The 26079-nt window shown below is 38.2% G+C and overlaps 2 protein-coding genes and 1 pseudogene across 2 annotated transcripts; all 3 read right to left on the minus strand.

Annotated features, from left to right (window-relative positions):
• Positions 1–370: 370 nt before the first annotated feature.
• LOC113160953 lies at positions 371–1850 on the minus strand. Its single transcript, XM_026358420.1, has 5 exons — positions 1694–1850; positions 1058–1417; positions 776–913; positions 621–679; positions 371–509 (listed from the first exon to the last, which is right to left on the minus strand). The coding sequence occupies exons 1-5, from the start codon at positions 1848–1850 to the stop codon at positions 372–374; spliced, it is 852 nt and encodes a 283-aa protein (XP_026214205.1). The 3' UTR covers position 371.
• Positions 1851–10715: 8865 nt separating this feature from the next.
• Positions 10716–14408, minus strand: LOC113160954 (annotated as a pseudogene).
• Positions 14409–19350: 4942 nt separating this feature from the next.
• LOC113160955 lies at positions 19351–22373 on the minus strand. The gene is made up of 5 exons (XM_026358421.1): positions 22325–22373; positions 20458–20787; positions 19923–20279; positions 19638–19769; positions 19351–19542 (listed from the first exon to the last, which is right to left on the minus strand). Exons 1-5 carry the CDS (start codon positions 22371–22373, stop codon positions 19442–19444), a joined length of 969 nt encoding a protein of 322 aa, XP_026214206.1. The 3' UTR covers positions 19351–19441.
• Positions 22374–26079: the final 3706 nt, after the last annotated feature.

Raw genomic sequence — 26079 nt, forward strand, 5'->3', positions numbered from 1 at the left:
AAGACTTGTTTGAGTGGAAGCACGTTTAAAGGAAATACAGAGAAATAATTGAGATTGAATGGATATACAGTAACAAGCACAATGCTGGAACATACAGTATCATTAAAAGCCATTAAAACTATAAATAGCTGAGTATTTATACATCTACATCTACTATAAACATAACTAATAATTGAACATATATCACAATTATATATATATATGTATATATATTTGTACAATGATATGTAATAAAATGGTACTGCTAAAAAAAGGGGAATTAGCAGGGTCAGATATAACTTCACATGAAGTTATATCATTTCTTAAGTAATTTCTTACAATGTCTCAAACTAAAAATTACATTTGAATGTGGAAATCCATTATTTGGATTTTTATTTTCTCACAACAGCTCTGATATCACTGTAGAGCGTCTCCTCCTCTGCTCTTGTTGCTTTCTTTCTCTCAGTTCTATCAGCCTCTTTCCTCCTGATGAAGGTTGGTGCAGAATAAGCCAGAGAATCCTTGTCTATCTGAAGAAATAAATGTATAAAGATAATGTTGAGAAATGGCAGATGCCTATTTATATTAATATACAGAGAAACATGTGTGAAGACCTTTTCAAGGTCCATTCGTTCCCTTACCTGTTGACTTTCCTGATTACCACCGACTGTTTCAGCATCTGTTTCAAGACTAACTGCAGCTGGATTATAAAGAAGGTAAAGGGTGATTATCTACACAGAGCAATAATGTAAATCCTTCAGGGTTAGCATGTGTCAAAAATAGTTTGGAAAATTACCATTGCGACTGCAAGTTTTCTTCTTGATGATATAAATCAGAAAGGCAATAATAATTAGACTTATTGCCAAAGTAGTGCATAACAGAAGCAGAACTGTATTTGTTGTTTGCAAATCCCACATACTGTGTGTTCTGAGAGCTAAAAAACAAAACAAAACAATAAATGAACAAAATGACAAAAATTAATAGTTTTGATTTTTTGGATTTCTGAATTCTGACAGATCCTTAATTAAACAGACACATATGCAAATTTTAACACAATATAGAAATGTTCTGTACTTACATTCAGTGTCCAGTTTTGTTCCATTTCCAAATAAAATCTGTCCACATGTGGCCACAGCACAGTAATAAGTCCCAACATCAGAGGAGCTGACGTTCTTAGAGAAGTGATAAACACAGCTCTGTGAAGAAAGAGGCTCAGGACTCTTTTCACATTGATAACTACTGTTTCCATGAAAGTAAATGAGACTGGGATGAGATTCATCTGATCCAGCTCTGAACCAGTACACACTGTGATCTGTTGGACATGATTTGCTTTCAGAGTCAGAGAGGACTGAAAACTGGAGAGTCACTGAGTCTCCAGGACGGACTGGATCAGAGGATGGGGTCCTTGAATAACAGCAGTAACATCTGGTTCTAGGACCTAAAAAAATACAAATATTAACATCATTATCTAAAAGAAAGCTTGTTCGAATACTAAGGATAGATCTTTTCTGTAACTGTGGAAATGTGTAATTGTATATTTATTATACTACACATTTGTAGTTAAATTAACTACATTGAAATTGATGATACCATAGAATGGATGAAATGGAAGCAGTTTAAGACAATAAATATTTGCTGGTGTTTTTACTTACCTTTAATTCCTCAGAAAGAATATGCTTTTAAAAATCTCAGGCAGTTGGTCCACTTTTAATACAGTCGTAAAGTCCAGTATCACTTAGCTCAGTTTCACTGATTTTCAGGACAAAGGTTCCAGGCTCTTGTTTTGCTGTAATGTGAGGAGTCTGGTGTTGAGGAGTCTCATTAACACTAGTATAATTAAAGGAAAATGTTCCTCCCAGGAATTCAGGCATCTTTCCAGACACGAGCCTGATCCAGTACAGGTTTGTAGCAGTATCAGAGCTCTGCCGAGGACATGTGAGTTTGACATTTTCTCCAACACTGACTGTTTTTGTCTCAAAGGTCTGATTGTCTGTGCATCCTGAAAAATAAAGAACAACAAATGATTAAAAACATCTTGCCATTTGTATTAGGTTAATATTTGATAAAGTAAATGAAGGGCATGGCAATACTTAGAAATATTAAACATTTATCTGCAGTAATTCTGAATTTTCTGCAAATACTTACGTCCCACACTGAGCATCAGCAGTAAAACGAACCTGACCTGCATTTTATTTATTTATTTATTTTTTGATGAATCACCTGACGACTGACTTCAATTTAGTTGATATTAGAAGATGATTCACCTTAATGTAACTTTATGAAGTGGGAGGGAGCAATGTCAGAACAATCTGATTGGCCCGTCATGACGTTGGCCTTTAACTGTACTACCACAGTGGAAATAATATCAAGTTTCTTTCCAACACGAATACATGAAACAACAGTAACTCGCAAGTGTTTGTTTCATGTTTCATGGTGGGTTTCCATAACTGACACTAAGAGTAAATGCAACAGGTTTGATTTGACACAAACTGCAATAATCCAAAACAATGTTGTTGTTCTTTTATATTTCCATAATATTGAATTGATCTTTGAACTGATAATAAATCTTTTCAAGGTGATTGAAACACAGAGAAATATCATCCTAGCGTCTCTTAATATATCTTGCTGTGTGTCATGTTAATTGATTGTTGTAATGTATAAGCATATTTACTGGAGCTGTTGCCTTATTTCTGGAAACAGAGAGAGGATGTAAATTATGGATTCATGGGTACTATAATAATAATTGATACTTTATTAATCCCCTTGGGGAAATTCTTTGTGGACACGCTGCCCCCTTGAGGAGCCAAGATTTCGGGGTTCATGGTTCAGTGTCTGGTCCAGGGACACTTTGACATGTGGCAAGGAATCGGGGGAACCGCCAATCAAACCACCAACGGGAGGTTCAAAGACGACTGCCCTTCTAACTGCACCACTGTTGATATGTCCTTTACTTTACTGATGTTTGGTCCATATTTTGGACCAATAAACCAATAAAACTCAAATAAAAAGCTGAAACATGTTTTGCTAGATAACTCTCATGTTGAATGGTGATGATTTCAAATGTCTAATTTCAGTATAGTTAAGGTTACAAAAAAGTCATGGAGATGTAAAATGAAGCTCCTTCAAATTAAAAGTCTGTTCTCTGAACTATGTGGGCATGTACAAACTACCTACCTCACCTAATCTCCACCTGACTAGAGATGTACTCAGGCATAGTAGATGAACACAATTAACAGTATTATGACTGTGAAGGGCATCAAGTCAAGATCAAGTTATTTATCATCCTACATGAATTGCACACTACAGTAGCTCCTACATGGCCTCTAAACTTTAGCTCTTACTGTTGATGATAGCTCTCATTCCTAGAATCATTTCACTGCACCTCTGTAATATACACTGCTCAAAAAAATAAAGGGAACACTAAAATAACACAACCTAGATCTGACTGAATGAAATATTCTTATTAAATACTTCTTTTGAAGGTTGAATCTGCTGACAACAAAATCACACTAAAATTATCAATAGAAACCAAATTTATTAACCCATGGAGGTCTGGATTTGGAGGCACACTCAAAACAGAAGTGGAAAAACACACTACAGACTGATCCAACTTTGATGTAATGTTCTTAAAACTTGTCAAAATGAGGCTCAGTAGTGTTTGTGGCCTCCAATGTGCCTGGATGACTTCTGTACAACGCCTGGGCATGCTCCTGATGAGGTGGCGGATTGTCTCCTGAGGGATCTCCTCCCATACCTTCACTAAAGCATCAGCCAACTCCTGGACAGTCTGTGGTGCAACATAACGTTTGCACGGTGTTGGGCTGAAAGCACAACCCCCACCCGTTGTCGTCGGGCCCTTATGCCACCCTTATAGAGTCTGTTTCTGACCGTTTGAGCAGACACATGCACATTTGTGGCCTGCTGGAGGTCATTTTGAAGGGTCTGGCAGTGCTCCTCCTGTTCCTCCTTGCACAAAGGTGGAGGTAGCGGTCCTGCTGATGGATTGTTGCTCTCCTATGGCCTCCTCCAAGTCTCCTGATGTACTGGCCTGTCTCCTGATAGCGCCTCCATGCTCTGGACACTATGCTGACAGACACAGCAAACCTTTTTTGCCACAGTTCTCATTGATGTGCCATCCTGGGTGAGCTGCACCACCTGAGCCACTTGTGTGGATTGTAATCTCCGTCTCATGCTACCACTAGAGCGAAAGCACCGCTAGCATTCAAAAGTGACCAAAGCAGCAGCCAGAAAGAATAGGAACTGAGAAGTGGTCTGTGGTCACTACCTGCAGAACCACTCCTTTATTGGGGGTGTCTTGCTAATTGCCTATAATTTCCACCTGTTGTCTCTTCCATTTGCACAACAGCATGTGAAATTGATGTCACTCAGCGTAGCTTCATAAGTGGGCAGTTTGATTACTCAGAAGTGTGATTGACTTGGAGTTACATTGTGTTGTTTAAGTGTTGCCTCTAAATTCTGAGCAGTGTATTAATGAAGACAGTATGTTGGTCTACTAGTTGTCTTCAAATCTAAATTAAAATAATCTACAATGTCATTGTTACTGTATAGTTAAAAGGAACATTTTGTGTATTTAAAAGATGATCAGTGCAGCCATTTCTGTGAGTGATACACAGAGACACAGGAGCTATATTAAACACTGTGCTAGTCAACCAACTGAGAAGTTCCACAACATCAGTGAGGACACTCCTACTCTTTGTTCAAGTTCCCTTCAGCACGAAGAACAGGGTTTAGGACGTGGTTGTGGTCACACCTCTATCCTCTATACTCGTAGTGCTGTTGAAAGACATCAGCGGAACATCGCTCCCACAGAGACTCGTAATTGCGAAGGTGATATAACTGACACGTACTTGTGTACAGTAAAGAAATAAAATGACCAAGGTGATTCATCTATAGAAATCTGGGTTTACTCAATGTACAGTGAAGCACAGACTCTTGATAACTCGACCAGTTGACAGAAAGAACAAGACACGACTATGATGGGTTAAAAGGTTTATCTTAAGAGACTAAGCTCGGAAAAAGCAGAAAACAGAAAACAAACAGGAAACAGGAACCAGACCTGTGAGCCGGATGTTCTGGGTAATGAGTGCAGGACCAGGAGTGAGGATTCTGGGAGATGTAGTACTGAGAAGTCCAAAACAATGGAGTAAACAATAGGAAGTCAGGAGAAAGGAAATTACAAGTGAGTGTAGAAAACAAGGTCACAGGATTGAGCAGGGGATGCTAAGAAATGTAGTCCAGGACACCTGAAGATCTTGAATGCAGGTCAGGGGGCTGGTAAATGGGGGACAGAAGTGTAAATGAGAAAAAGGGGAGACAGAGGGGTCTAGGGCAGGGGTATTGCAAATGAAATCCAAATCAGAGTTCAGGTCCAAAACTAGGTAAAAACCAAACAGAACGAACTACCTCTCCAGGTGGACAGATGACTGCCCCATCCCAGGCAGACGGCCCAAAGGTGGCATATGATGAGACAGTACTCACAGTCAAAGAAAGTCCAGCGTCCACAACCCAACAACCAGAGTCAGGGGGAAGATAGCAAAGGCCAGAATGGTAATCAGATCCACAGTCCACAATCCAAAAGGCTAGTCAGAGACAGGTCAGGGTCGGAGTCCGGGTTTCTGAGCAGACTTACAAATCCAGAGTATGAGATAAAGTCAAAGGCCAGGTTCTGGTCCAGGGTCTGGTTTATGATGAAGACAAGTTGGAAACAATAACTGGAAAGTGGTTTCTCAGGGATTGTGACAAATGTACATGAGGTCAAAGTGACTTTGACCTTTGGCCACCAAAAACTACAACAACACAGAGACATTAAGTTAAACACAAGCTAAACATGTTGATGTCAAATGTTGCTGCATCTGGTTTTAAACATACTTAAAGTCATGTACAGTTAAATATACAGATAGGTGCATATATGTGAGAACACGGAAGTGCTAGTTATTCGCTTGTCCCAGAGTGATCTTCTTGGTAAAAGCAGGAGTCTCAATTGTGATTATTAAGAAATATTTTTTACAGCCTGTGTTGTAATGGAAACCAGTTGAAATGAATGGTAAATAAATCAATACAATAAATACATGTATATGAAAATGACTACAACCATGACATAATATGAAGGTTTTATTTATTATTTTAAGAATGTAGATGCACATGGTTGTAGTATGTACATAGTTGACTTTCTTTAAATCTTTAAAAACAGGTTAAAATGTTTACTTAAATTACTTTAAACATGCACATTAACCTGAAAGTAAAATGGAAACAATCATATCAAAGATAGAATTAAACTGTTGAGCCTCATACAACTCTTCATTACAAATCTTGTCGAAGCCCCTAGCAATGTCTGTTTCGAGTAAGAAGATGAGGAGATGTCACACAACAACTTTTGTGTCCCAGTCTAGCTTTTTTATGTATTTGTTGATTGTTCTTTTAACAGACCTGCAGCAATGTTCAGCATAAGTTTATATTCTATTATGCAGTTTACTGTCCAAACGACTAAATGCTCATGTGTCTCACTTTATGTTTCACATGGCAGAATAATGGTGAGAAACCACAGCTAAAGATAACTTCTTTAAAATGGTAAATAAAAACACAGGTTTTACATTTATTATTACTAATTTCTGAACAACAAGACATTACATCACCTGTGCTTTTCCTAGTATGACAAACAAAAGGTCTGTCAAAAGGTCAGGGATCGAATTGTGATCATAGACTAGTTTTTCAAAAAGACAGTTCACATTAGCAACAAGTTTGACACGAATACATTTTATTTACATGATCAGAAATCACAGCACAAGAGTATACAGTACATCTAATTAGAACAGTTTTATTAACATGTGGCCTCTATATCTAAACATAACATCCACTGTAGTACTGATCTGAAATCAGTGCTCATTTTCTCCATATATATAAAATCTATGAACTCAAGTCAAACACAAAGATTGTATATGTGGTGAGGTTATCCACTCTGTCATACTATTGTGCAATTTGACAATATGGCACAAAATACAGTGGGGTGATACATCTCCAGTCTCCTCTATAATCTAAGCTGACAAACTTTGTGAAAAATCTAGTAAATTCTATAGCAATAAATGCACAGAATTAAGGGAATTATACTTAATGTGCAAAGCAATTTGAACCACACACTTCAATCAGCTAGTTTTATTGGCTTCTCACTCACTTTTATTACATGTACAGTAACAAATGAAGTATAACATAACATAATAAAATCTAAAATCTCTGCTCACCTGGGCTTCCTCTGTTTCCTCACTGTAGCTTGGGTTTCACACAGCTCCCTACCCTGTGTGGTTAGGTTCAGGGCAAGATAGGGTTCAGGGTAAAGTAAGGGGATGCAAGTCTCTGTAGGTATGCAGAACTCTGCATAACACTGGCATGAGTGTAAACACCAGTCACTGCTGTTTAATTAGACCGCTAATAACAACATATTGTAGAACAAACTCTGACTCGTAACAGACATCAACTACATCTTACAGCACTAACTGCTGCCAAACAGACCTGTTAATTCACTAATCCAATCCAAAAGCCTTCACAGAAGCACGCTGCTTCTCTCTTTTTGCAGCTTTTACGTCCTTTATTACACCATTGTCAGTATTAATCATGGTAAAGATGACAGTAGTATAAGCCCATGTGTTCTCTTCTCTCTGAGGAAAAGAGAATACAAAGTTAAAAAGGAAAATGAACTTTTGTCAATTCAAACTTTTAATTGCTACCTGTTCTATGTATACTATATGCAAGTATCTTTTTCTATCTCCATTTGTTCCCTTACCTGCTGACTTTTCTGATTACCACCAAATGTTGCAGCATATGTTTGGAGAGTAAGTGCAGCTGAATTGTAAAAATAGCACATTTAAGGTAAAGGCTGATTAATTTACATAGAGCAGTTATAGTTGGGAAATTGATTGATGATAAAACTCTGTTACCATTGCGGCTATCACACGTTTTCTTCTTGATGGCATAAATCAGGAAGGCAATAATAATCAGACTTATTGCCAAAATAGTGCATAACAGAAGCAGAACTGTACTTGTTGTTTGCACATCCCACATGCTGAGTGCTGTAAAACAAAAAATGACAATTATAAATTCTGACAGATCCTTAATTGAACAGACAAATATGCAGATTTTGATGTCATGTAGAAATTATCTGCACTTACATTCAGTGTCCAGTTTTGTTCCATTTCCAAATAAAATTCGTCCACATGTGGCCACAGCACAGTAATAAGTCCCAGCATCAGAGGAGCTGACGGTCTTAGAGAAGCGATAAACACAGCTCTGTGAAGAAAGAGGCTCAGGACTCTTTTCACATTGATAATTACTGTTTCCATGAAAGTAAATGAGACTGGGATGAGATTCATCTGATCCAGCTCTGAACCAGTACACACTGTGATCTGTTGGACATGATTTGCTTTCAGTGTCAGAGAGAACTGAACACTGGAGAGTCACTGAGTCTCCAGGACGGACTGGATCAGAGATGGGGTCTTGAATAACAGCAGTGACATCTGGTTCTGAACCTAAAAAATACAAATATTAACCATCATTGATCTAAAAGAAGCTTGTTTAAATGCTACACTTATTACACTTTTCTGTAAACTGCGAAAATATGTAATTGTATATTTCTAACACATTTGTATTTAAGACAAACATGGAAGCTGATTATATAAATTCTGATTGACAGAAGCATGATTATTACGTTTTAAGATAAAACATTTGCATGCTCTGTTTTACTCACCTTTAACTCTGAGAAATATTCCTTTTAAAAATCTCATGTCAAGTCGGTCCATTTCCACTTTCATACAGTAGTAAAGTCCAGTATCACTTAGCTCAGTTTCACTGATTTTCAGGACAAAGGTTCCAGGCTCTTGTTTTGCTGTAATGTGAGGAGTCTCATTACCATCAGTATAATTAAAGGAATATGTTCCTCCCAGGAATTCAGGCATCTTTCCAGACTCGAGCCTGATCCAGTACAGGTTCGTACGAGTTATAGAACGCTGCCGAGGACATGTGAGTTTGACATTTTCTCCAACACTGACTGTTTTTGTCTCAAAGGTCTGATTGTCTGTGCATCCTGAAAAATAAAGAACAACAAATGATTAAAAACATCATGCCATTTGTATTAGGTTAATATTTGATAAAGTAAATGAAGGGCATGTCAATACTTAGAAATATTAAACATTTATCTGCAGTAATTCTGAATTTTCTGCAAATACTTACGTCCCACACTGAGCATCAGCAGTAAAACGAACCTGACCAGCATTTTATTTATTTTTTTATTTTTTGATGAATCACCTGACGACTGACTTCAATTTAGTTGATATTAGAAGATGATTCACCTTAATGTAACTTTATGAAGTGGGAGGGAGCAATGTCAGAACAATCTGATTGGCCCGTCATGACGTTGGCCTTTAACTGTACTACCACAGTGGAAATAATATCAAGCTTCTTTCCAACACGAATACATGAAACAACAGTAACTCGCAAGTGTTTGTTTCATGTTTTATGGTGGGTTTCTATAACTGACACTAAGAGTAAATGCAATAGATTTGATTTGACACAAACTGCAATAATCCAAAACAATGTTGTTGTTTCTTTATATATCTTTTATATTGAATTGATCTTTGAACTGATAATAAATCTTTTCAAGGTGAATGAAACACACAGAAATATCATCCAAGTGTCTCTTAATATATCTTGCTGTGTGTCATGTTAATTGATTGTTGTAAGCATTGTATAAGCATATTTACTGGAGCTGTTGCCTTATTTCTGGAAACAGACAGAGGATGTAAATTATTTTGAGATTCATGGGTACTATAATAATAATTGATACTTTATTAATCCCCTTGGGGAAATTCTTTGTGGACACGCTGCCCCCTTGAGGAGCCAGGATTTCAGCGTTCATGGTTCAGTGTCTGGTCCAGGGACACTTTAACATGTGGCAAGGAATCGGGGGAACCACCAATCAAACCACCAACGGGAGGTTTAAAGACGACTGCCCTTCTAACTGCACCACTGTCGATATCTCCTTTACTTTACTGATGTTTGGTCCATAGTCTGGACCAATAAACCAATAAAACTCAAATAAAAAGCTGAAACATGTTTTGCTACATAACTCTCATGTTGAACGCGGATGATTTCAAATGTCTAATTTCAGTATAGTTAAGGTTACAAAAAAGTCATGGAGATGTAAAATGAAGCTCCTTCACATTAAAAGTCTGTTCTCTGAACTATGTGGGCATGTACAAACTGCCTACCTCACCTAATCTCCACCTGACTAGAGATGTACTCAGGCATAGTAGATGAACACAATTAACGGTATTATGACTATGAAGCGCATCAAGTCAAAATCAAGTTTTTTATCATCCTACATGAATTGCAGACTACAATAGCTCCTACATGGCCTCTAAACTTTAGCTCTTACGTTTGATGATAGCTCTCATTCCTAGAATCATTTCTCTGCACCTCTGTAATATACACTGCTCAAAAAAAAAAAGGGAACACTAAAATAACACAACCTAGATCTGACTGAATGAAATATTCTTATTAAATACTTCTTTTGAAGGTTGAATCTGCTGACAACAAAATCACACTAAAATTATCAATAGAAACCAAATTTATTAACCCATGGATCTCTGGATTTGGAGTCACACTCAAAACAGAAGTGGAAAAACACACTACAGACTGATCCAACTTTGATGTAATGTTCTTAAAACTTGTCAAAATGAGTCTAAGTAGTGTGTGTGGCCTCCATGTGCCTGGATGACTTCTGTACAACGCCTGGGCATGCTCCTGATGAGGTGGCGGATTGTCTCCTGAGGGATCTCCTCCAATACCTTCACTAAAGCATCAGCCAACTCCAGGAAAGTCTGTGGTGCAACATAACGTTTGCACGGCGTTGGGCTGAAAGCACAACCCCCACCTGTAGACGTCGGGCCCTCATAGCACCCTTATAGAGTCTGTTTCTGACCGTTTGAGCAGACACATGCACATTTGTGGCCTGCTGGAGGTCATTTTGAAGGGTCTGGCAGTGCTCCTCCTGTTCCTCCTTGCACAAAGGTGGAGGTAGCAGTCCTGCTGATGGATTGTTGCTCTCCTACGGCCTCCTCCAAGTCTCCTGATGTACTGGCCTGTCTCCTGATAGCGCCTCCATGCTCTGGACACTAAGCTGACAGACACAGCAAACCTTTTTTGCCACAGTTCTCATTGATGTGCCATCCTGGATGAGCTGCACCACCTGAGCCACTTGTGTGGATTGTAATCTCCGTCTCATGCTACCACTAGAGTGAAAGCACCGCTAGCATTCAAAAGTGACCAAAGCAGCAGCCAGAAAGAATAGGAACTGAGAAGTGGTCTGTGGTCACTACCTGCAGAACCACTCCTTTATTGGGGGTGTCTTGCTAATTGCCTATAATTTCCACCTGTTGTCTCTTCCATTTGCACAACAGCATGTGAAATTGATGTCAATCAGTGTGGCTTCATAAGTGGGCAGTTTGATTACTCAGAAGTGTGATTGACTTGGAGTTACATTGTGTTGTTTAAGTGTTGCCTCAAAATTTTGAGCAGTGTATTAATGAAGACAGTATGTTGGTCTACTAGTTGTCTTCAAATCTAAATCAAAATAATCTACAATGTCATTGTTACTGTATAGTTAAACAGGAACATTTTGTATATTTAAAAGATGATCAATGCAGCCATTTTTGTGAGTGATACACAGAGACACAGGAGCCATATTAAACACTGTGCTAGTCAACCAACTGAGAAGTTCCACAACATCAGTGAGGACACTCCTACTCTTTGTTCAAGATCTAACTGGAATGTACTTGTGTACAGTAAAGGAATACATTTACCAAGGTGATGAATTTATATAAATCCAGGTTAACTCAATGTACAGTTAAGCACATACTTTTAATGACATGGTGCTAAATCAGAATCCCTCCATTGCAGTTGTATACTATAATAGTTTTTATACCTCGACCAGTTGAGAGGAAGGACAAGACAACACTATGATGCGTTCAAAGATTTATTTTAAGAGACTAAGGTAGGAAAAAGCAGAAAACTGAAAACAAACAGGAAACAGGAACAAGACCTGTGAGCCAGGGGTTCTGGGTTCAGGAAGAGCTTGGGTGCAGGTCAGGGGGCTTGTAAATGGGGGACAGAAGTGTAAATGAGGAAAAGGGGAGACAGAGGGTCCAGGGCAGAGGTATTGCAAATTAAATCCAAATCAGGGTTAAGGCCCAAAACTAGTTAAAAACTGAACAGAACGAATGAGCCCCCCAGGTGGACAGATGGCTTTGCTATCCCAGGCAGGCGGACCAAAGGCGGCATGCGATGAGATACACAGTCTAGGATACTCACCCAACCTAAATACATATATACAATGATATGTTAAAAATTGTACTTGTGTATAAAATGTGTATTAGCAGGGTCAGATATAACTTCATATGAAGTTATATAATTTCTTAAGTAATTTCTTACAATCTGTCAGTCTTAAAATTAAATTTGAATGTACAAATCCATTGTTTGGATTTTTATTTTCTCACAACAGCTCTGATATCACTGTAGAGCGTCTCCTCCTCTGCTCTTGTTGCTTTCTTTCTCTCAGTTCTATCAGCCTCTTTCCTCCTGATGAACGTTGGTGCAGAATAAGCCAGAGAATCCTTGTCTATCTGAAGAAATAAATGTATAAAGATAACATTGAGAGATGGTAGATGCCTATTTATAATGATATAAACAGAAACACATGCAAAGACCTTTTCCAGGTCCATTCGTTCCCTTACCTGTTGACTTTCCTGATTACCACCGACTGTTTCAGCATCTGTTTCAAGACTAACTGCAGCTGGATTATAAAGAAGGTAAAGGGTGATTATCTACACAGAGCAGTAATGTGATTTCTTCAGGGTTAGCATGTGTCAAAAATAGTTTGCAAAATCAATGGATGATAAAACTCTGTTACCATTGTGGCTGCAAGTTTTCTTCTTGATGATATAAATCAGGAAGGCAATAATAATCAGACTTATTGCCAAAGTCGTGCATAACAGAAGCAAAACTGTATTTGTTGTCTGCACATCCCACATACTGTGTGTTCTGAGTGCTAAAAAATAAAACAAAACAGTAAACGAACAAAATGATTAAAATTAATTATTTAGATTTTTTATTACACAAAATTTTATAAATTCTAAAAGATCCATAATTAAACAGACACATATGCAAATTTTAACACAATATAGAAATGTTCTGCACTTACATTCAGTGTCCAGTTTTGTTCCATTTCCAAATAAAATCTGTCCACATGTGGCCACAGCACAGTAATAAGTCCCAGCATCAGGGGAGCTGACGGTCTTAGAGAAGCGATAAACACAGCTCTGTGAAGAAAGAGGCTCAGGACTCTTTTCACATTGATAATTACTGTTTCCATGAAAGTAAATGAGACTGAGATGAGATTCATCTGATCCAGCTCTGAACCAGTACACACTGTGATCTGTTGGACATGATTTGCTGTCAGAGTCAGAGAGAACTGAACACTGGAGAGTCACTGAGTCTCCAGGACGGACTGGATAAGAGATGGGGTCTTGAATAACAGCAGTAACATCTGGTTCTGGACCTAAAAAATACAAAGATTAACCATCATTGATCTAAAAGAAGCTTGTTCGAATACTAATGGATAGACACTTTTCTGTAAATTGTGGAAATGTGTAATTGTATATTTATACTACACATTTGTAGTTAAATTAACTAACATTGAAATTGATGATACCATATGAATGGATGGAATGGAAGCAGTTTAAGACAAAATATTTGCTGGCTGTTTTTTACTTACCTTTAATTCTCAGAAAATATTGCTTTTAAAAATCTCATGTCAAGTTGGTCCACTTTTATACAGTAGTAAAGTCCAGTATCACTTAGCTCTGTTTTACAGATTTTCAGAATAAAGGTTCCAGGTTCTTGTTTTGCTGTAATGCGAGGAGTGTCATTAACACCAGGATGGTTAAAGGAAAATGTTCCCCCCAGGAAATCAGGCAACTTTCCAGACACGAGCCTGATCCAGTACAGGGTTGTAGGAGTATCAAAGCTCTGCCGAGGACATGTGAGTTTGACATTTTCTCCAACACTGACTGTCTTTGTCTCAAAGGTCTGATCACCTGTGCATCCTGAAAAATAAAGTACAGCAAATTATCAAATCACTGATTATTAATAAGCATCATGCCTTTTGTATTAGGTTAATATTTAATAAAGTAAATTAAGGGCATGAGAAATACTAAAAATATATCTGCACTAATTCTGACTTTCCAGCAAATACTTACGTCCCCCACTGAGCATCAGCAGTACAAAAAACCTGACCAGCATTTTATTTCTTTTATTTATTGTTTTTTATCTCTTTTTTGATGAATCACCTGATGGCTGAGTTCAATTTAGTTGATATTAGAAGATGCTTCACCAACATGTCACTTTATGAAGTGGGAGGGAACAATGTCAGAACAATCTGATTGGCCCGTCATTACGTTGGCCTTTAACTGTACTACCACAGTGGAAATAATATCAAGCTTCTTTCCAACACGAATACTTGAAACAACAGTAACTCACAAGCGTTTGTTTCATGTTTCATGGTGGGTTTCCATAACTGACACTAAGAGTAAATGCAACAGATTTGATTTGACACAAACTGCAACAATCCAAAACAATGTTGTTGTTTCTTTATATTTCCATAATATTGAATTGATCTTTGAACTGATAATAAATATTTTCAAGCTGATTAAAACACACAAATATCATCTCATTGTCTCTTAATATGTCTTGTTGTGTATCATGTTAATAGATTGTTGTAATGTATAAGCATATTTATTAGAGTTGTTGCCTAGTTTCTGGAAAAGTCAAAAAAGACTAAGGGTGTGGGCATGTGCAAACTGCACACCTCACATATCCTTCACCTGACTAGAGATGTACTCAGGCATAGTAGATGAAAACATTAACAGTATTGTGAGTGTGAAGCACATCAAGTCAAGATCATGTTATTTATCATCCTACATGAATTGCACACTACAGTAGCTCCTACATGGCCTCTAAACTTTAGCTCTTACTGTTTGATGATAGCTCTCATTCCTAGAATCATTTCACTACACCTCTGTAATACACACTGCTCAAAAAAAATAAAGGGAACACTAATATAACACAAGCTAGATCTGACTGAATCAAATATTTTTATTAAATACTTATTTTCGAGGTTGAATGTGCAGACAAAAAAATCACACTGAAATTAAAATTTACCCATGGAGGTCTGGATTTGGAGGCACACTCAAAACAGAAGTGGAAAAACACACTACAGACTGATCCAACTTTGATGTAATGTTCTTAAAACTTGTCAAAATGAGGCTCAGTAGTGTGTGTGGCCTCCAAGTGCCTGGATGACTTCTATACAACGCCTGGGCATGCTCCAGATGAGGTGGCGGATTGTCTCCTGAGGGATCTCCTCCCATACCTTCACTAAAGCATCAGCCAACTCCAGGAAAGTCTGTGGTGCAACATAACGTTTGCACGGTGTTGGGCTGAAAGCACAACCCCCACCTGTAGACGTCGGGCCCTCATAGCACCCTTATAGAGTCTGTTTCTGACCGTTTGAGCAGACACATGCACATTTGTGGCCTGCTGGAGGTCATTTTGAAGGGTCTGGCAGTGCTCCTCCTGTTCCTCCTTGCACAAAGGTGGAGGTAGCAGTCCTGCTGATGGATTGTTGCTCTCCTACGGCCTCCTCCAAGTCTCCTGATGTACTGGCCTGTCTCCTGATAGCGCCTCCATGCTCTGGACACTATGCTGACAGACACAGCAAACCTTTTTTGCCACAGTTCTCATTGATGTGCCATCCTGGATGAGCTGCACCACCTGAGCCACTTGTGTGGATTGTAATCTCCGTCTCATGCTACCACTAGAGCGAAAGCACCGCTAGCATTCAAAAGTGACCAAAGCAGCAGCCAGAAAGAATAGGAACTGAGAAGTGGTCTGTGGTCACTACCTGCAGAACCACTCCTTTATTGGGGGTGTCTTGCTAATTGCCTATAATTTCCACCTGTTGTCTATTCCATTTGTACAACAGCATGTGAAATTGATGTCAGTCAGCGTGGCTTCATAAGTGGGCAGTTTGATTACTCAGAAGTGTGATTGACTTGGAGTTACATTGTGTTGTTTAAGTGTTGCCTCTAAATTTTGAGCAGTGTATTAATGAAGACAGTATGTTGGTCTACTAGTTGTCTTCAAATCTAAATTAAAATAATCTACAATGTCATTGTTTCTGTATAGTTAAAAGGAACATTTAGTATATTTAAAAGATGATCAATGCAGCCATTTCTGTGAGTGATACACAGAGACACAGGAGCCATATTAAACACTGTGCTAGTCAACCAACTGAGAAGTTCCACAACATCAGTGAGGACACTCCTACTCTTTGTTCAAGTTCCCTTCAGCACGAAGAACAGGGTTTAGGACGTGGTTGTGGTCACACCTCCATCCTCTATACTCAGAGTGCTGGTGAAAGGCATCAGCAGAACATCGCTTACACAGAGACTTGTTATTGCAAAGGTGATGAAGAGTTTGTGATCTAACTGGAATGTACTTGTGTACAGTAAAGCAATAAAATGACCAAGGTGATTAATCTATAGAAATCTGGGTTTACTCAATGTACAGTGAAGCACAGACTCTTGATAACTCGACCAGTTGACAGAAAGAACAAGACACGACTATGATGGGTTCAAAGGTTTATCTTAAGAGATTAAGCTAGGAAAAAGCAGAAAACAGAAAACAAACAGGAAACAGGAACAAGACCTGTGAGCCGGGTATTCTGGGTAATGAGTGCAGGACCAGGAGTGAGGATTCTGGGAGATGTAGTACTGAGAAGTCCAAAACAATGGAGTAAACAATAGGAAGTCAGGAGAAAGGAAATTACAAGTGAGTGTAGAAAACAAGGTCACGGGATTGAGCAGGGGATGCTAAGAAATGTAGTCCAGGACACCTGAAGATCTTGAATGCAGGTCAGGGGGCTGGTAAATGGGGGACAGAAGTGTAAATGAGAAAAAGGGGAGACAGAGGGGTCTAGGGCAGGGGTATTGCAAATGAAATCCAAATCAGAGTTCAGGTCCAAAACTAGGTAAAAACCGAACAGAACGAACTACCTCTCCAGGTGGACAGATGACTGCCCCATCCCAGGCAGACGGCCCAAAGGTGGCATATGATGAGACAGTACTCACAGTCAAAGAAAGTCCAGCGTCCACAACCCAACAACCAGAGTCAGGGGGAAGATAGCAAAGGCCAGAATGGTAATCAGATCCACAGTCCACAATCCAAAAGGCTAGTCAGAGACAGGTCAGGGTCGGAGTCCAGGTTTCTGAGCAGACTTACAAATACAGAGTATGAGATAAAGTCAAAGGCCAGGTTCTGGTCCAGGGTCTGGTTTATGATGCAGACAAGTTGGAAACAATAACTGGAAAGTGGTTTCTCAGGGATTGTGACATATGTACATGAGGTCAAAGTGACTTTGACCTTTGGCCACCAAAAACTACAACAACACAGAGACATTAAGTTAAACACAAGCTAAACATGTTGATGTCAAATGTTGCTGCATCTGGTTTTAAACATACTTAAAGTCATGTACAGTTAAATGTACAGATAGGTGCATATATGTGAGAACACGGAAGTGCTAGTTATTCGCTTGTCCCAGAGTGATCTTCTTGGTAAAAGCAGGAGTCTCAATTGTGATTATTAAGAAATATTTTTTACAGCCTGTGTTGTAACGGAAACCAGTTGAAATGAATGGTAAATAAATCAATACAATAAATACATGTATATGAAAATTACTACAACCATGACATAATATGAAGGTTTTATTTATTATTTTAAGAATGTAGATGCACATGGTTGTAGTATGTACATAGTTGATTTTCTTTAAATCTTTAAAAACAGGTTAAAATGTTTACTTAAATTACTTTAAACATGCACATTAACCTGAAAGTAAAATGGAAACAATCATATCAAAGATAGAATTAAACTGTTGAGCCTCATACAACTCTTCATTACAAATCTTGTCGAAGCCCCTAGCAATGTCTGTTTCGAGTAAGAAGATGAGGAGATGTCACACAACAACTTTTGTGTCCCAGTCTAGCTTTTTTATGTATTTGTTGATTGTTCTTTTAACAGACCTGCAGCAATGTTCAGCATAAGTTTATATTCTATTATGCAGTTTACTGTCCAAACGACTAAATGCTCATGTGTCTCACTTTATGTTTCACATGGCAGAATAGTGGTGAGAAACCACAGCTAAAGATAACTTCTTTAAAATGGTAAATAAAAACACAGGTTTTACATTTATTATTACTAATTTCTGAACAACAAGACATTACATCACCTGTGCTTTTCCTAGTATGACAAACAAAAGGTCTGTCAAAAGGTCAGGGATCGAATTGTGATCATAGACTAGTTTTTCAAAAAGACAGTTCACATTAGCAACAAGTTTGACACAAATACATTTTATTTACATGATCAGAAATCACAGCACAAGAGTATACAGTACATCTAATTAGAACAGTTTTATTAACATGTGGCCTCTATATCTAAACATAACATCCACTGTAGTACTGATCTGAAATCAGTGCTCATTTTCTCCATATATATAAAATCTATGAACTCAAGTCAAACACAAAGATTGTATATGTGGTGAGGTTATCCACTCTGTCATACTATTGTGCAATTTGACAATATGGCACAAAATACAGTGGGGTGATACATCTCCAGTCTCCTCTATAATCTAAGCTGACAAACTTTGTGAAAAATCTAGTAAATTCTATAGCAATAAATGCACAGAATTAAGGGAATTATACTTAATGTGCAAAGCACTCACTTTTATTACATGTACAGTAACAAATGAAGTATAACATAACATAATAAAATCTAAAATCTCTGCTCACCTGGGCTTCCTCTGTTTCCTCACTGTAGCTTGGCTTTCACACAGCTCCCTACCCTGTGTGGTTAGGTTCAGGGCAAGATAGGGTTCAGGGTAAAGTAAGGGGATGCAAGTCTCTGTAGGTATGCAGAACTCTGCATAACACTGGCATGAGTGTAAACACCAGTCACTGCTGTTTAATTAGACCGCTAATAACAACATATTATAGAACAAACTCTGACTCGTAACAGACATCAACTACATCTTACAGCACTAACTGCTGCCAAACAGACCTGTTAATTCACTAATCCAATCCAAAAGCCTTCACAGAAGCACGCTGCTTCTCTCTTTTTACAGCATTTACGTCCTTTATTACACCATTGTCAGTATTAATCACGGTAAAGATGACAGTAGTATAAGCCCATGTGTTCTCTTCTCTCTGAGGAAAAGAGAATACAAAGTTAAAAAGGAAAATGAACTTTTGTCAATTCAAACTTTTAATTGCTACCTGTTCTATGTATACTATATGCAAGTATCTTTTTCTATCTCCATTTGTTCCCTTACCTGCTGACTTTTCTGATTACCACCAAATGTTGCAGCATATGTTTGGAGAGTAAGTGCAGCTGAATTGTAAAAATAGCACATTTTAGGTAAAGGCTGATTAATTTACATAGAGCAGTTATAGTTGGGAAATTGATTGATGATAAAACTCTGTTACCATTGCGGCTATCACACGTTTTCTTCTTGATGGCATAAATCAGGAAGGCAATAATAATTAGACTTATTGCCAAAATAGTGCATAACAGAAGCAGAACTGTACTTGTTGTCTGCACATCCCACATGCTGAGTGCTAAAAAATAAAACAAAACAGTAAACAAACAAAATGATTAAAATTAATTATTTAGATTTTTTATTACACAAAATTTTATAAATTTAAACAGATCCATAATTAAACAGACACATATGCAAATTTTAACACAATATAGAAGTTTTCTGTACTTACATTCAGTGTCCAGTTTTGTTCCATTTCCAAATAATATCTGTCCACATGTGGCCACAGCACAGTAATAAGTCCCAACATCAGAGGAGCTGACGGTCTTAGAGAAGTGATAAACACAGCTCTGTGAAGAAAGAGGCTCAGGACTCTTTTCACATTGATAATTACTGTTTCCATGAGAGTAAATGAGACTGGGATGAGATTCATCTGATCCAGCTCTGAACCAGTACACACTGTGATCTGTTGGACATGATTTGCTGTCAGGGTCAGAGAGAACTGAACACTGGAGAGTCACTGAGTCTTCAGGACGGACTGGATCAGAGATGGGGTCTTGAATAACAGCAGTAACATCTGGTTCTGGACCTAAAAAATACAAAGATTAACCATAATTGATCTAAAAGAAGCTTGTTCAAATACTAATGGATAGACACTTTTCTGTAAATTGTGGAAATGTGTAATTTTATATTTATACTATACATTTGTAATTAAAGTAAACTAATGTGGAAGAAGACAAATTATTTGCTTGCTCTCTTTTACTTACCTTTAATTTTCAGAAATATTGCTTTCATAATTTCCATATGAAGGTGCTTTACTTTCATACAGTAGTAAAGTCCAGTATCACTTAGCTCTGTTTTACTGATTTTCAGAATAAAGGTTCCAGGTTCTTGTTTTGCTGTAATGCGAGTAGTTTCATTACCATCAGTATAATTAAAGGAAAATGTTCCTCCCAGGAATTCAGGCAGGTTTCCAGACATGAGCCTGATCCAGTACAGTTTAGAAGCAGTATCAGAGCTCTGCCGAGGACATGTGAGTTTGACATTTTCTCCAACACTGACTGTCTTTGTCTCAAAGGTCTGATCACCTGTGCATCCTGAAAAATAAAAAACATCAAATTATCAAATCACTGATTATTAAAAAGCATCATGTCTTTTGTATTAGGTTAATATTTAGATTTTTACAAAGAAAATCAAGGCCATGACAGTACTTACAAATACTAAATATATATCTGCAGTAATTCTGAATTTTCTGCAAATACTTACGTCCCACACTGAGCATCAGCAGTACAAAGAACCTGACCAGCATTTTATTTATTTATTTTTTTTCTTTTTTGATGAATCACCTGACGACTGAGTTCAATTTGAAGGATATTAGAAGATGATTCACCTTAATGTAACTTTATGAAGTGGGAGGGAACAATGTCAGAACAATCTGATTGGCCCGTCATGACGTTGGCCTTTAACTGTACTACCACAGTGGAAATAATATCAAGCTTCTTTCCAACACGAATATATGAAACAACAGTAACTCGCAAGTGTTTGTTTCATGTTTCATGGTGGGTTTCCATAACTGACACTAAGAGTAAATGCAACATTCACGGGTACCATAATAATAATTGATACTTTATTGATCCCTTTGGGGTAAATTTTTTGTGGACAGACTGCCCCCTTGAGGAGCCAATGTTTTGGGGTTCAGTGTCTGGTCCAGGGAATCAGGGGAAATCGGCAATCAAACCACCAACCCTGGGGTTCACAGACAACTGCCCTACTAACTGTACCACTGTCAATGTCTCCTTTACTTTACTGATGTTATTGTTTGGTCCATCGACTTTTTCAGCATCTGTTTCAAGACTAACTGCAGCTGGATTATGAAGAAGGTAAAGGGTGATTATCTACATAGAGCAGTAATGTCAATTCTTCAGGGTTAGAATGTGTCAAAAATACACAAAACTCTATAAATTCGGAGAGATCCTTAATTAAACAGACTTTGCAAATTTTAACACAATATATCAGTAAACCAGTAAAACTCAAATAAAAAGTTGAAACATTTTTTCCTTGATAATTCCTATGAATGATTTGTCAAGTGTCTAATTTTAGTATAGTTAAGGTTCTCACTTCATGTTTTTAACACTGTCAGAGGACGATGTATCCACCCTTCTCTCTGGATCCGATCCCCTCTAATCTTCTTCAGGCTATTGCACCAACACTAATACCAGCCATTACACAGATCATCAACACTTCTCTCACAACAGGCACCTTTCCCACCTCGTTCAAGCAGGCCCAGATTACTCGACTGTTGAAGAAGCCTTCCCTGGATCCCTCCCTTGTGGAGAACTACAGACCAGACTCTCTTCTTCCATTTCTGGCCAAGACCCTGGAACGTGCAGCCTCCAATCAACTCTCTGACTTTCTTTCCCGGAACTACCTCCTCGATGTCAATCAGTCTGGCTTCAAGAGTGGTCACTCCACAGAAACAGCACTTCTGACTGTTGTGGAATCCCTACGCGTGGCAAAGGCTGCAGGTAACTCTTCTGTCCTTATTCTATTAGACCCATCATCCCATCATTCATTCACATGGCTTTTCTTATCACTGCTATGCAGATGACACACAGCTCTTCCTGTCCTTTTTACCTAATGACTCTACAGTCTCGTCTCGCATCTCTGCCTGTCTCTCTGACATTTCTGCTTGAATGAGAGAAATACACCTTCAACTTAACATTTCCATGCTGAAGTTATAGTCGTCCCTGGAACACCTTCAACACAACAAAACATCAGCAAGACAGCCAGAAACCAGCCACCTCACTTTCAATATTTTAAAAACGGCTGAAAACAGAACTCTTCCTCATCTTCCTTTGCACTTAAAAAAAAATAAAAACAACTTTTCTACTCTTTTGTTCTCACATCTCTTGAAACAGAAACACTTTTCTGATAACACTTTGCTCTGATGTTTTTTCTCCTTGACTTAGATTTGTTTGCTTGCCTTGTTCCTCGGTTTGGATAAAAGCGTCTGCTAAAGGACTAAATGTAAATGTAAAGGTTAGAAAAAAAATCATGGTGATGAAAAATTTAACTCCTTCATACTAAAAGTCTCTTCTCTGAACTACGTAGGCATGTACAAACTACATACCTCACCTAACCTTCATTTGACTTGAGATGTACTCAGGCATAGATAAATACATTCACAGTATTATGACTACGAAGGGCATCAAGTCAAGATCAAGTTTTTTTTATCATCCTACATGAATTACACACTACAGTTGCTCCTACATGGCCTCCAAACTTCAGGTCTTACTATCAACGATGGCTCTCAGAATCATCTCTCTTCCTAGAATCATTGAACTGCATCTCTGTAATATATTGATGAAGACAGTATGTTGGTCTACTAGTTGTCTTCAAATCAGAATTAAAAACATCTACAATGTCATTATTACTATACAGTTAAACTGGAATGTTTTGTGTATTTAAAAGATGATCAGTGCAGCCATTTCCGTGAGTGCTACACAGAGACAGAGGAGCCATATTAGATGCTGTGCTAGTCAACCAACTGAGAAGTTCCACGTCATCAGTGAGATCCCTCCTACTCTTGGTTTAAGTTACCTCACCAGGAAGAACATGGTTTAGTAAGGGAAGTAGTTGTGAAAGCCATAAGCAGAACATCACTCTCGACTCGTTACTGCAAAAAGCTGATATAACTAGTGTGAGTGAATAAATTCAAGTGAAACTGGAAGAAAACAAGTAAAATAACCCAGCCGAGGCATGAACCCAAGACTTTGTTGTGAGGCAGCACAAGATAACTTTCCAAATAGTAATAGAAATGTAGTTTTACTGCAATAAAAAGTAAAAGGCGATCAATAAAAACAACCACTGTTGATGTGTTTAAATGGTTCTGGAACAATCTCTCCCACTGTGTACTACTAAGATCAGAAATAGACACAGAACCAACAGGGTTAAATATGAAGAGACATTTATCTGACTGATACATTCTGGTTTGTGGCCTTCATTGAGGTAAAAACATTTTTGACCACAAGCTGAAAATAAAATTGTTCTTAATACTAAGCTCTCACACACAAACAGTTTAATGTACATAAAGGCGGAAATAGATAAAATAACAACTAAAAGGTGCAGTTTAAACCAAAAGTCCTGCAGTAAATACTTTGATGTACTTTGTGTCCTGTTTTGTACATTCACACACAGACACAAACAAACACACTATTTAACAAATAATGCATGGAAAGCAGTGCATGCATCATTCAGCCATGTTGTGGTTGGGCTTTAAGACAAAGGTGTGAATACAGATCTTTGTTTGTACTTTTAGACCCAGGAAGCTGTTTTATGTTTTCACAACGATGAGACTCATTTAAAATGAATGGCGAATCAATACAAATACCTCAAATATAAACTAAAATAACAATGATCTAATATAGAAATACACATGAGCAATGAGATGAGTTAATCTAAAACAATCATTTCAAAGTCCTATATAAATCCGCCATTACAGAAACGGTTGAAGTCAGGTCTGTGCTCAGAACAAGGGGCACAGAAGTGGCTCACCACAACTTTTGAGTGTCAGTGTAGCTTCTGCCTGTGGCTGAGCTTGTTGTTCTCATGAGAGACTTGATGAATTGTTGTGAGACCAGAAAGGCAGAGTCGTTTCTTCATTTATGTGTCTCTGCCTTAATAGTTTCTTTACAGTGGGAGTAGAAACCAATGTGAAGACCTTTTGTACACATGTGAAAGAAAGTCAAAATGATGTTAAAGTGTAACATTATTAATTGCTGCAGTGCGTTACAACAACGAGGAATGACACATTATAAAAAAGAAACTGTTGACACTAATTAACTTAATCTGTTAAACCCCCAAAAACTTTATCATACTCTTGACTTTACAGTTAATATTTAATATAATAAGTAAATTCAGCAATTTAAGGTAAATTTATTTGCACAGCAGAAAGTATTAAAAACATAAGGAAGGAAATACAGTCATGCTATTTTTATGCCTTTCAAATTCTACTCGTAGCAATTCATCCTTGTGGTTTTGACCCTGCAGCGGTTTTTCTTGCTTTCTCGTGCAACTGTCCCTCAAACTCACAGACCCCACCTACAGTGTAGGTGGCTGTGACTTAGTGTATCTCGAGTCGCCTTTAGTGTTGATATGGATAAACAAGTGAAGGCAACATCATCACCTTTTAAGACTACATCTGCAGCCTTTCTGACACGTTTGATCTTTGATTTTTAAAAACAACAATGTTGTACTGTAAAGATGTGCACAGTACAGTTTGTATGTGTTTAAGAGAGGATGTGTATATAACATTTACATTTAGGTATTTGGCAGACGCTTTTATCCAAAGTGACTTACAGGTGAGGTACAAAACAAGCAAGACCGAGCCAAAGAGGAGGAACTTTAAAGTGAAGTCCTCTAAGAAGGCTCTTTCAGTTGCATGGGGTATATGTGCAAGATTTCTATTTTTATTGTTTTTAACTGCAGAAAAAGATTTAAGTGCAGAGAAAGATTCGGAAGAGTTCTTTTTTCAGCAAGTTTTTGAAAATTGAGAGTGAGGCAGCTGAGCGTGCAGAGGTGGGTAGGTCATCCCCCCAGCGTGGAACCACATAGCTGAAAAGTTTTGCCTGGGATCTTTTGAGGTGAGGTGAGGGAACCACAAGACGTCTTTTGCTTGCAGAGCGCAGTAGGCAAGAGGTGTTGTAGACCAGGATGAGGAAGTTCAGGTAAGCCAGTGCTGATGTGTTGACTCGTCTTTATGCAGGAAGCCAGTGCTTCCTGTAGCTGCTCGCATCAGGTTGAAAGCCCTGACCGTGGTGTAACGTGTCCTTTTTGGCTGATCAAAATGAGGCGTGGATTTCAGATCCTCTAGAGGGGTTTGACGGTGCATGCTGGTAACCTCGTAGGTACGACATTGCAGTACTCAAGCCAAGATATAACCAGAGCCTGCACAATGAGATGGACATGTGGCCAGGAATCAGGGGGAACCGGCATTTGAACCACCAACCCTGGGCGTCAACGACAACTTCCCTACTAACTGCACCACTGTCGCTATCTCTTTTACTTTACTGATGTGTAAGTTTGGTCTATAGTTTGGACCATTAAACCAGTAAAACTCAAATAAAAAGCTGAAACACGTTTTGAGAGATAACTCTCATGTTGAATAGCGATGATTTCAAATGTCTAATTTCAGTGTAGTTTAGGTTAGAAAAACAATCATAGTGGTGGAAAATGACCTGCACATGAAACCCGACTAGAGATGTACTCAGGCATAGTAGATGAAAGAAGGACATCAAGTCAAGATTATGTTTTTTATCATCCTACATGAATTACACACTGCAGTAGCTCCTACATGGCCTCTAAACTTTACCTCTTACTATCTGGCTCTT

The sequence above is a fragment of the Anabas testudineus genome, chromosome 10 (assembly GCF_900324465.2).
Source record: "Anabas testudineus chromosome 10, fAnaTes1.2, whole genome shotgun sequence".
Classification (NCBI taxonomy): Eukaryota; Metazoa; Chordata; class Actinopteri; order Anabantiformes; family Anabantidae; genus Anabas; species Anabas testudineus.

Excerpts from the sequence above, each read along its gene's own strand:
- LOC113160953 (XM_026358420.1), bottom strand. The coding sequence starts at position 1,850 with ATGCCTGAATTCCTGGGAGGAACATTTTCCTTTAATTATACTAGTGTT. Across the intron at positions 1,418-1,693 it reads TGATACTGGACTTTACGACT|GTCCTAGAACCAGATGTTAC; the intron begins GTATTAAAAGTG and ends GTATTTTTTTAG. Across the intron at positions 914-1,057 it reads AACAAAACTGGACACTGAAT|CTCTCAGAACACACAGTATG; the intron begins GTAAGTACAGAA and ends TTTGTTTTTTAG.
- LOC113160955 (XM_026358421.1), bottom strand. The coding sequence starts at position 22,373 with ATGTCAGAGAGACAGGCAGAGATGCGAGACGAGACTGTAGAGTCATTA. Across the intron at positions 20,788-22,324 it reads CGAGACTGTAGAGTCATTAG|GATGCACAGGTGATCAGACC; the intron begins GTAAAAAGGACA and ends TTTATTTTTCAG. Across the intron at positions 19,543-19,637 it reads AACGTGTGATAGCCGCAATG|CTGCACTTACTCTCCAAACA; the intron begins GTAACAGAGTTT and ends TTTACAATTCAG.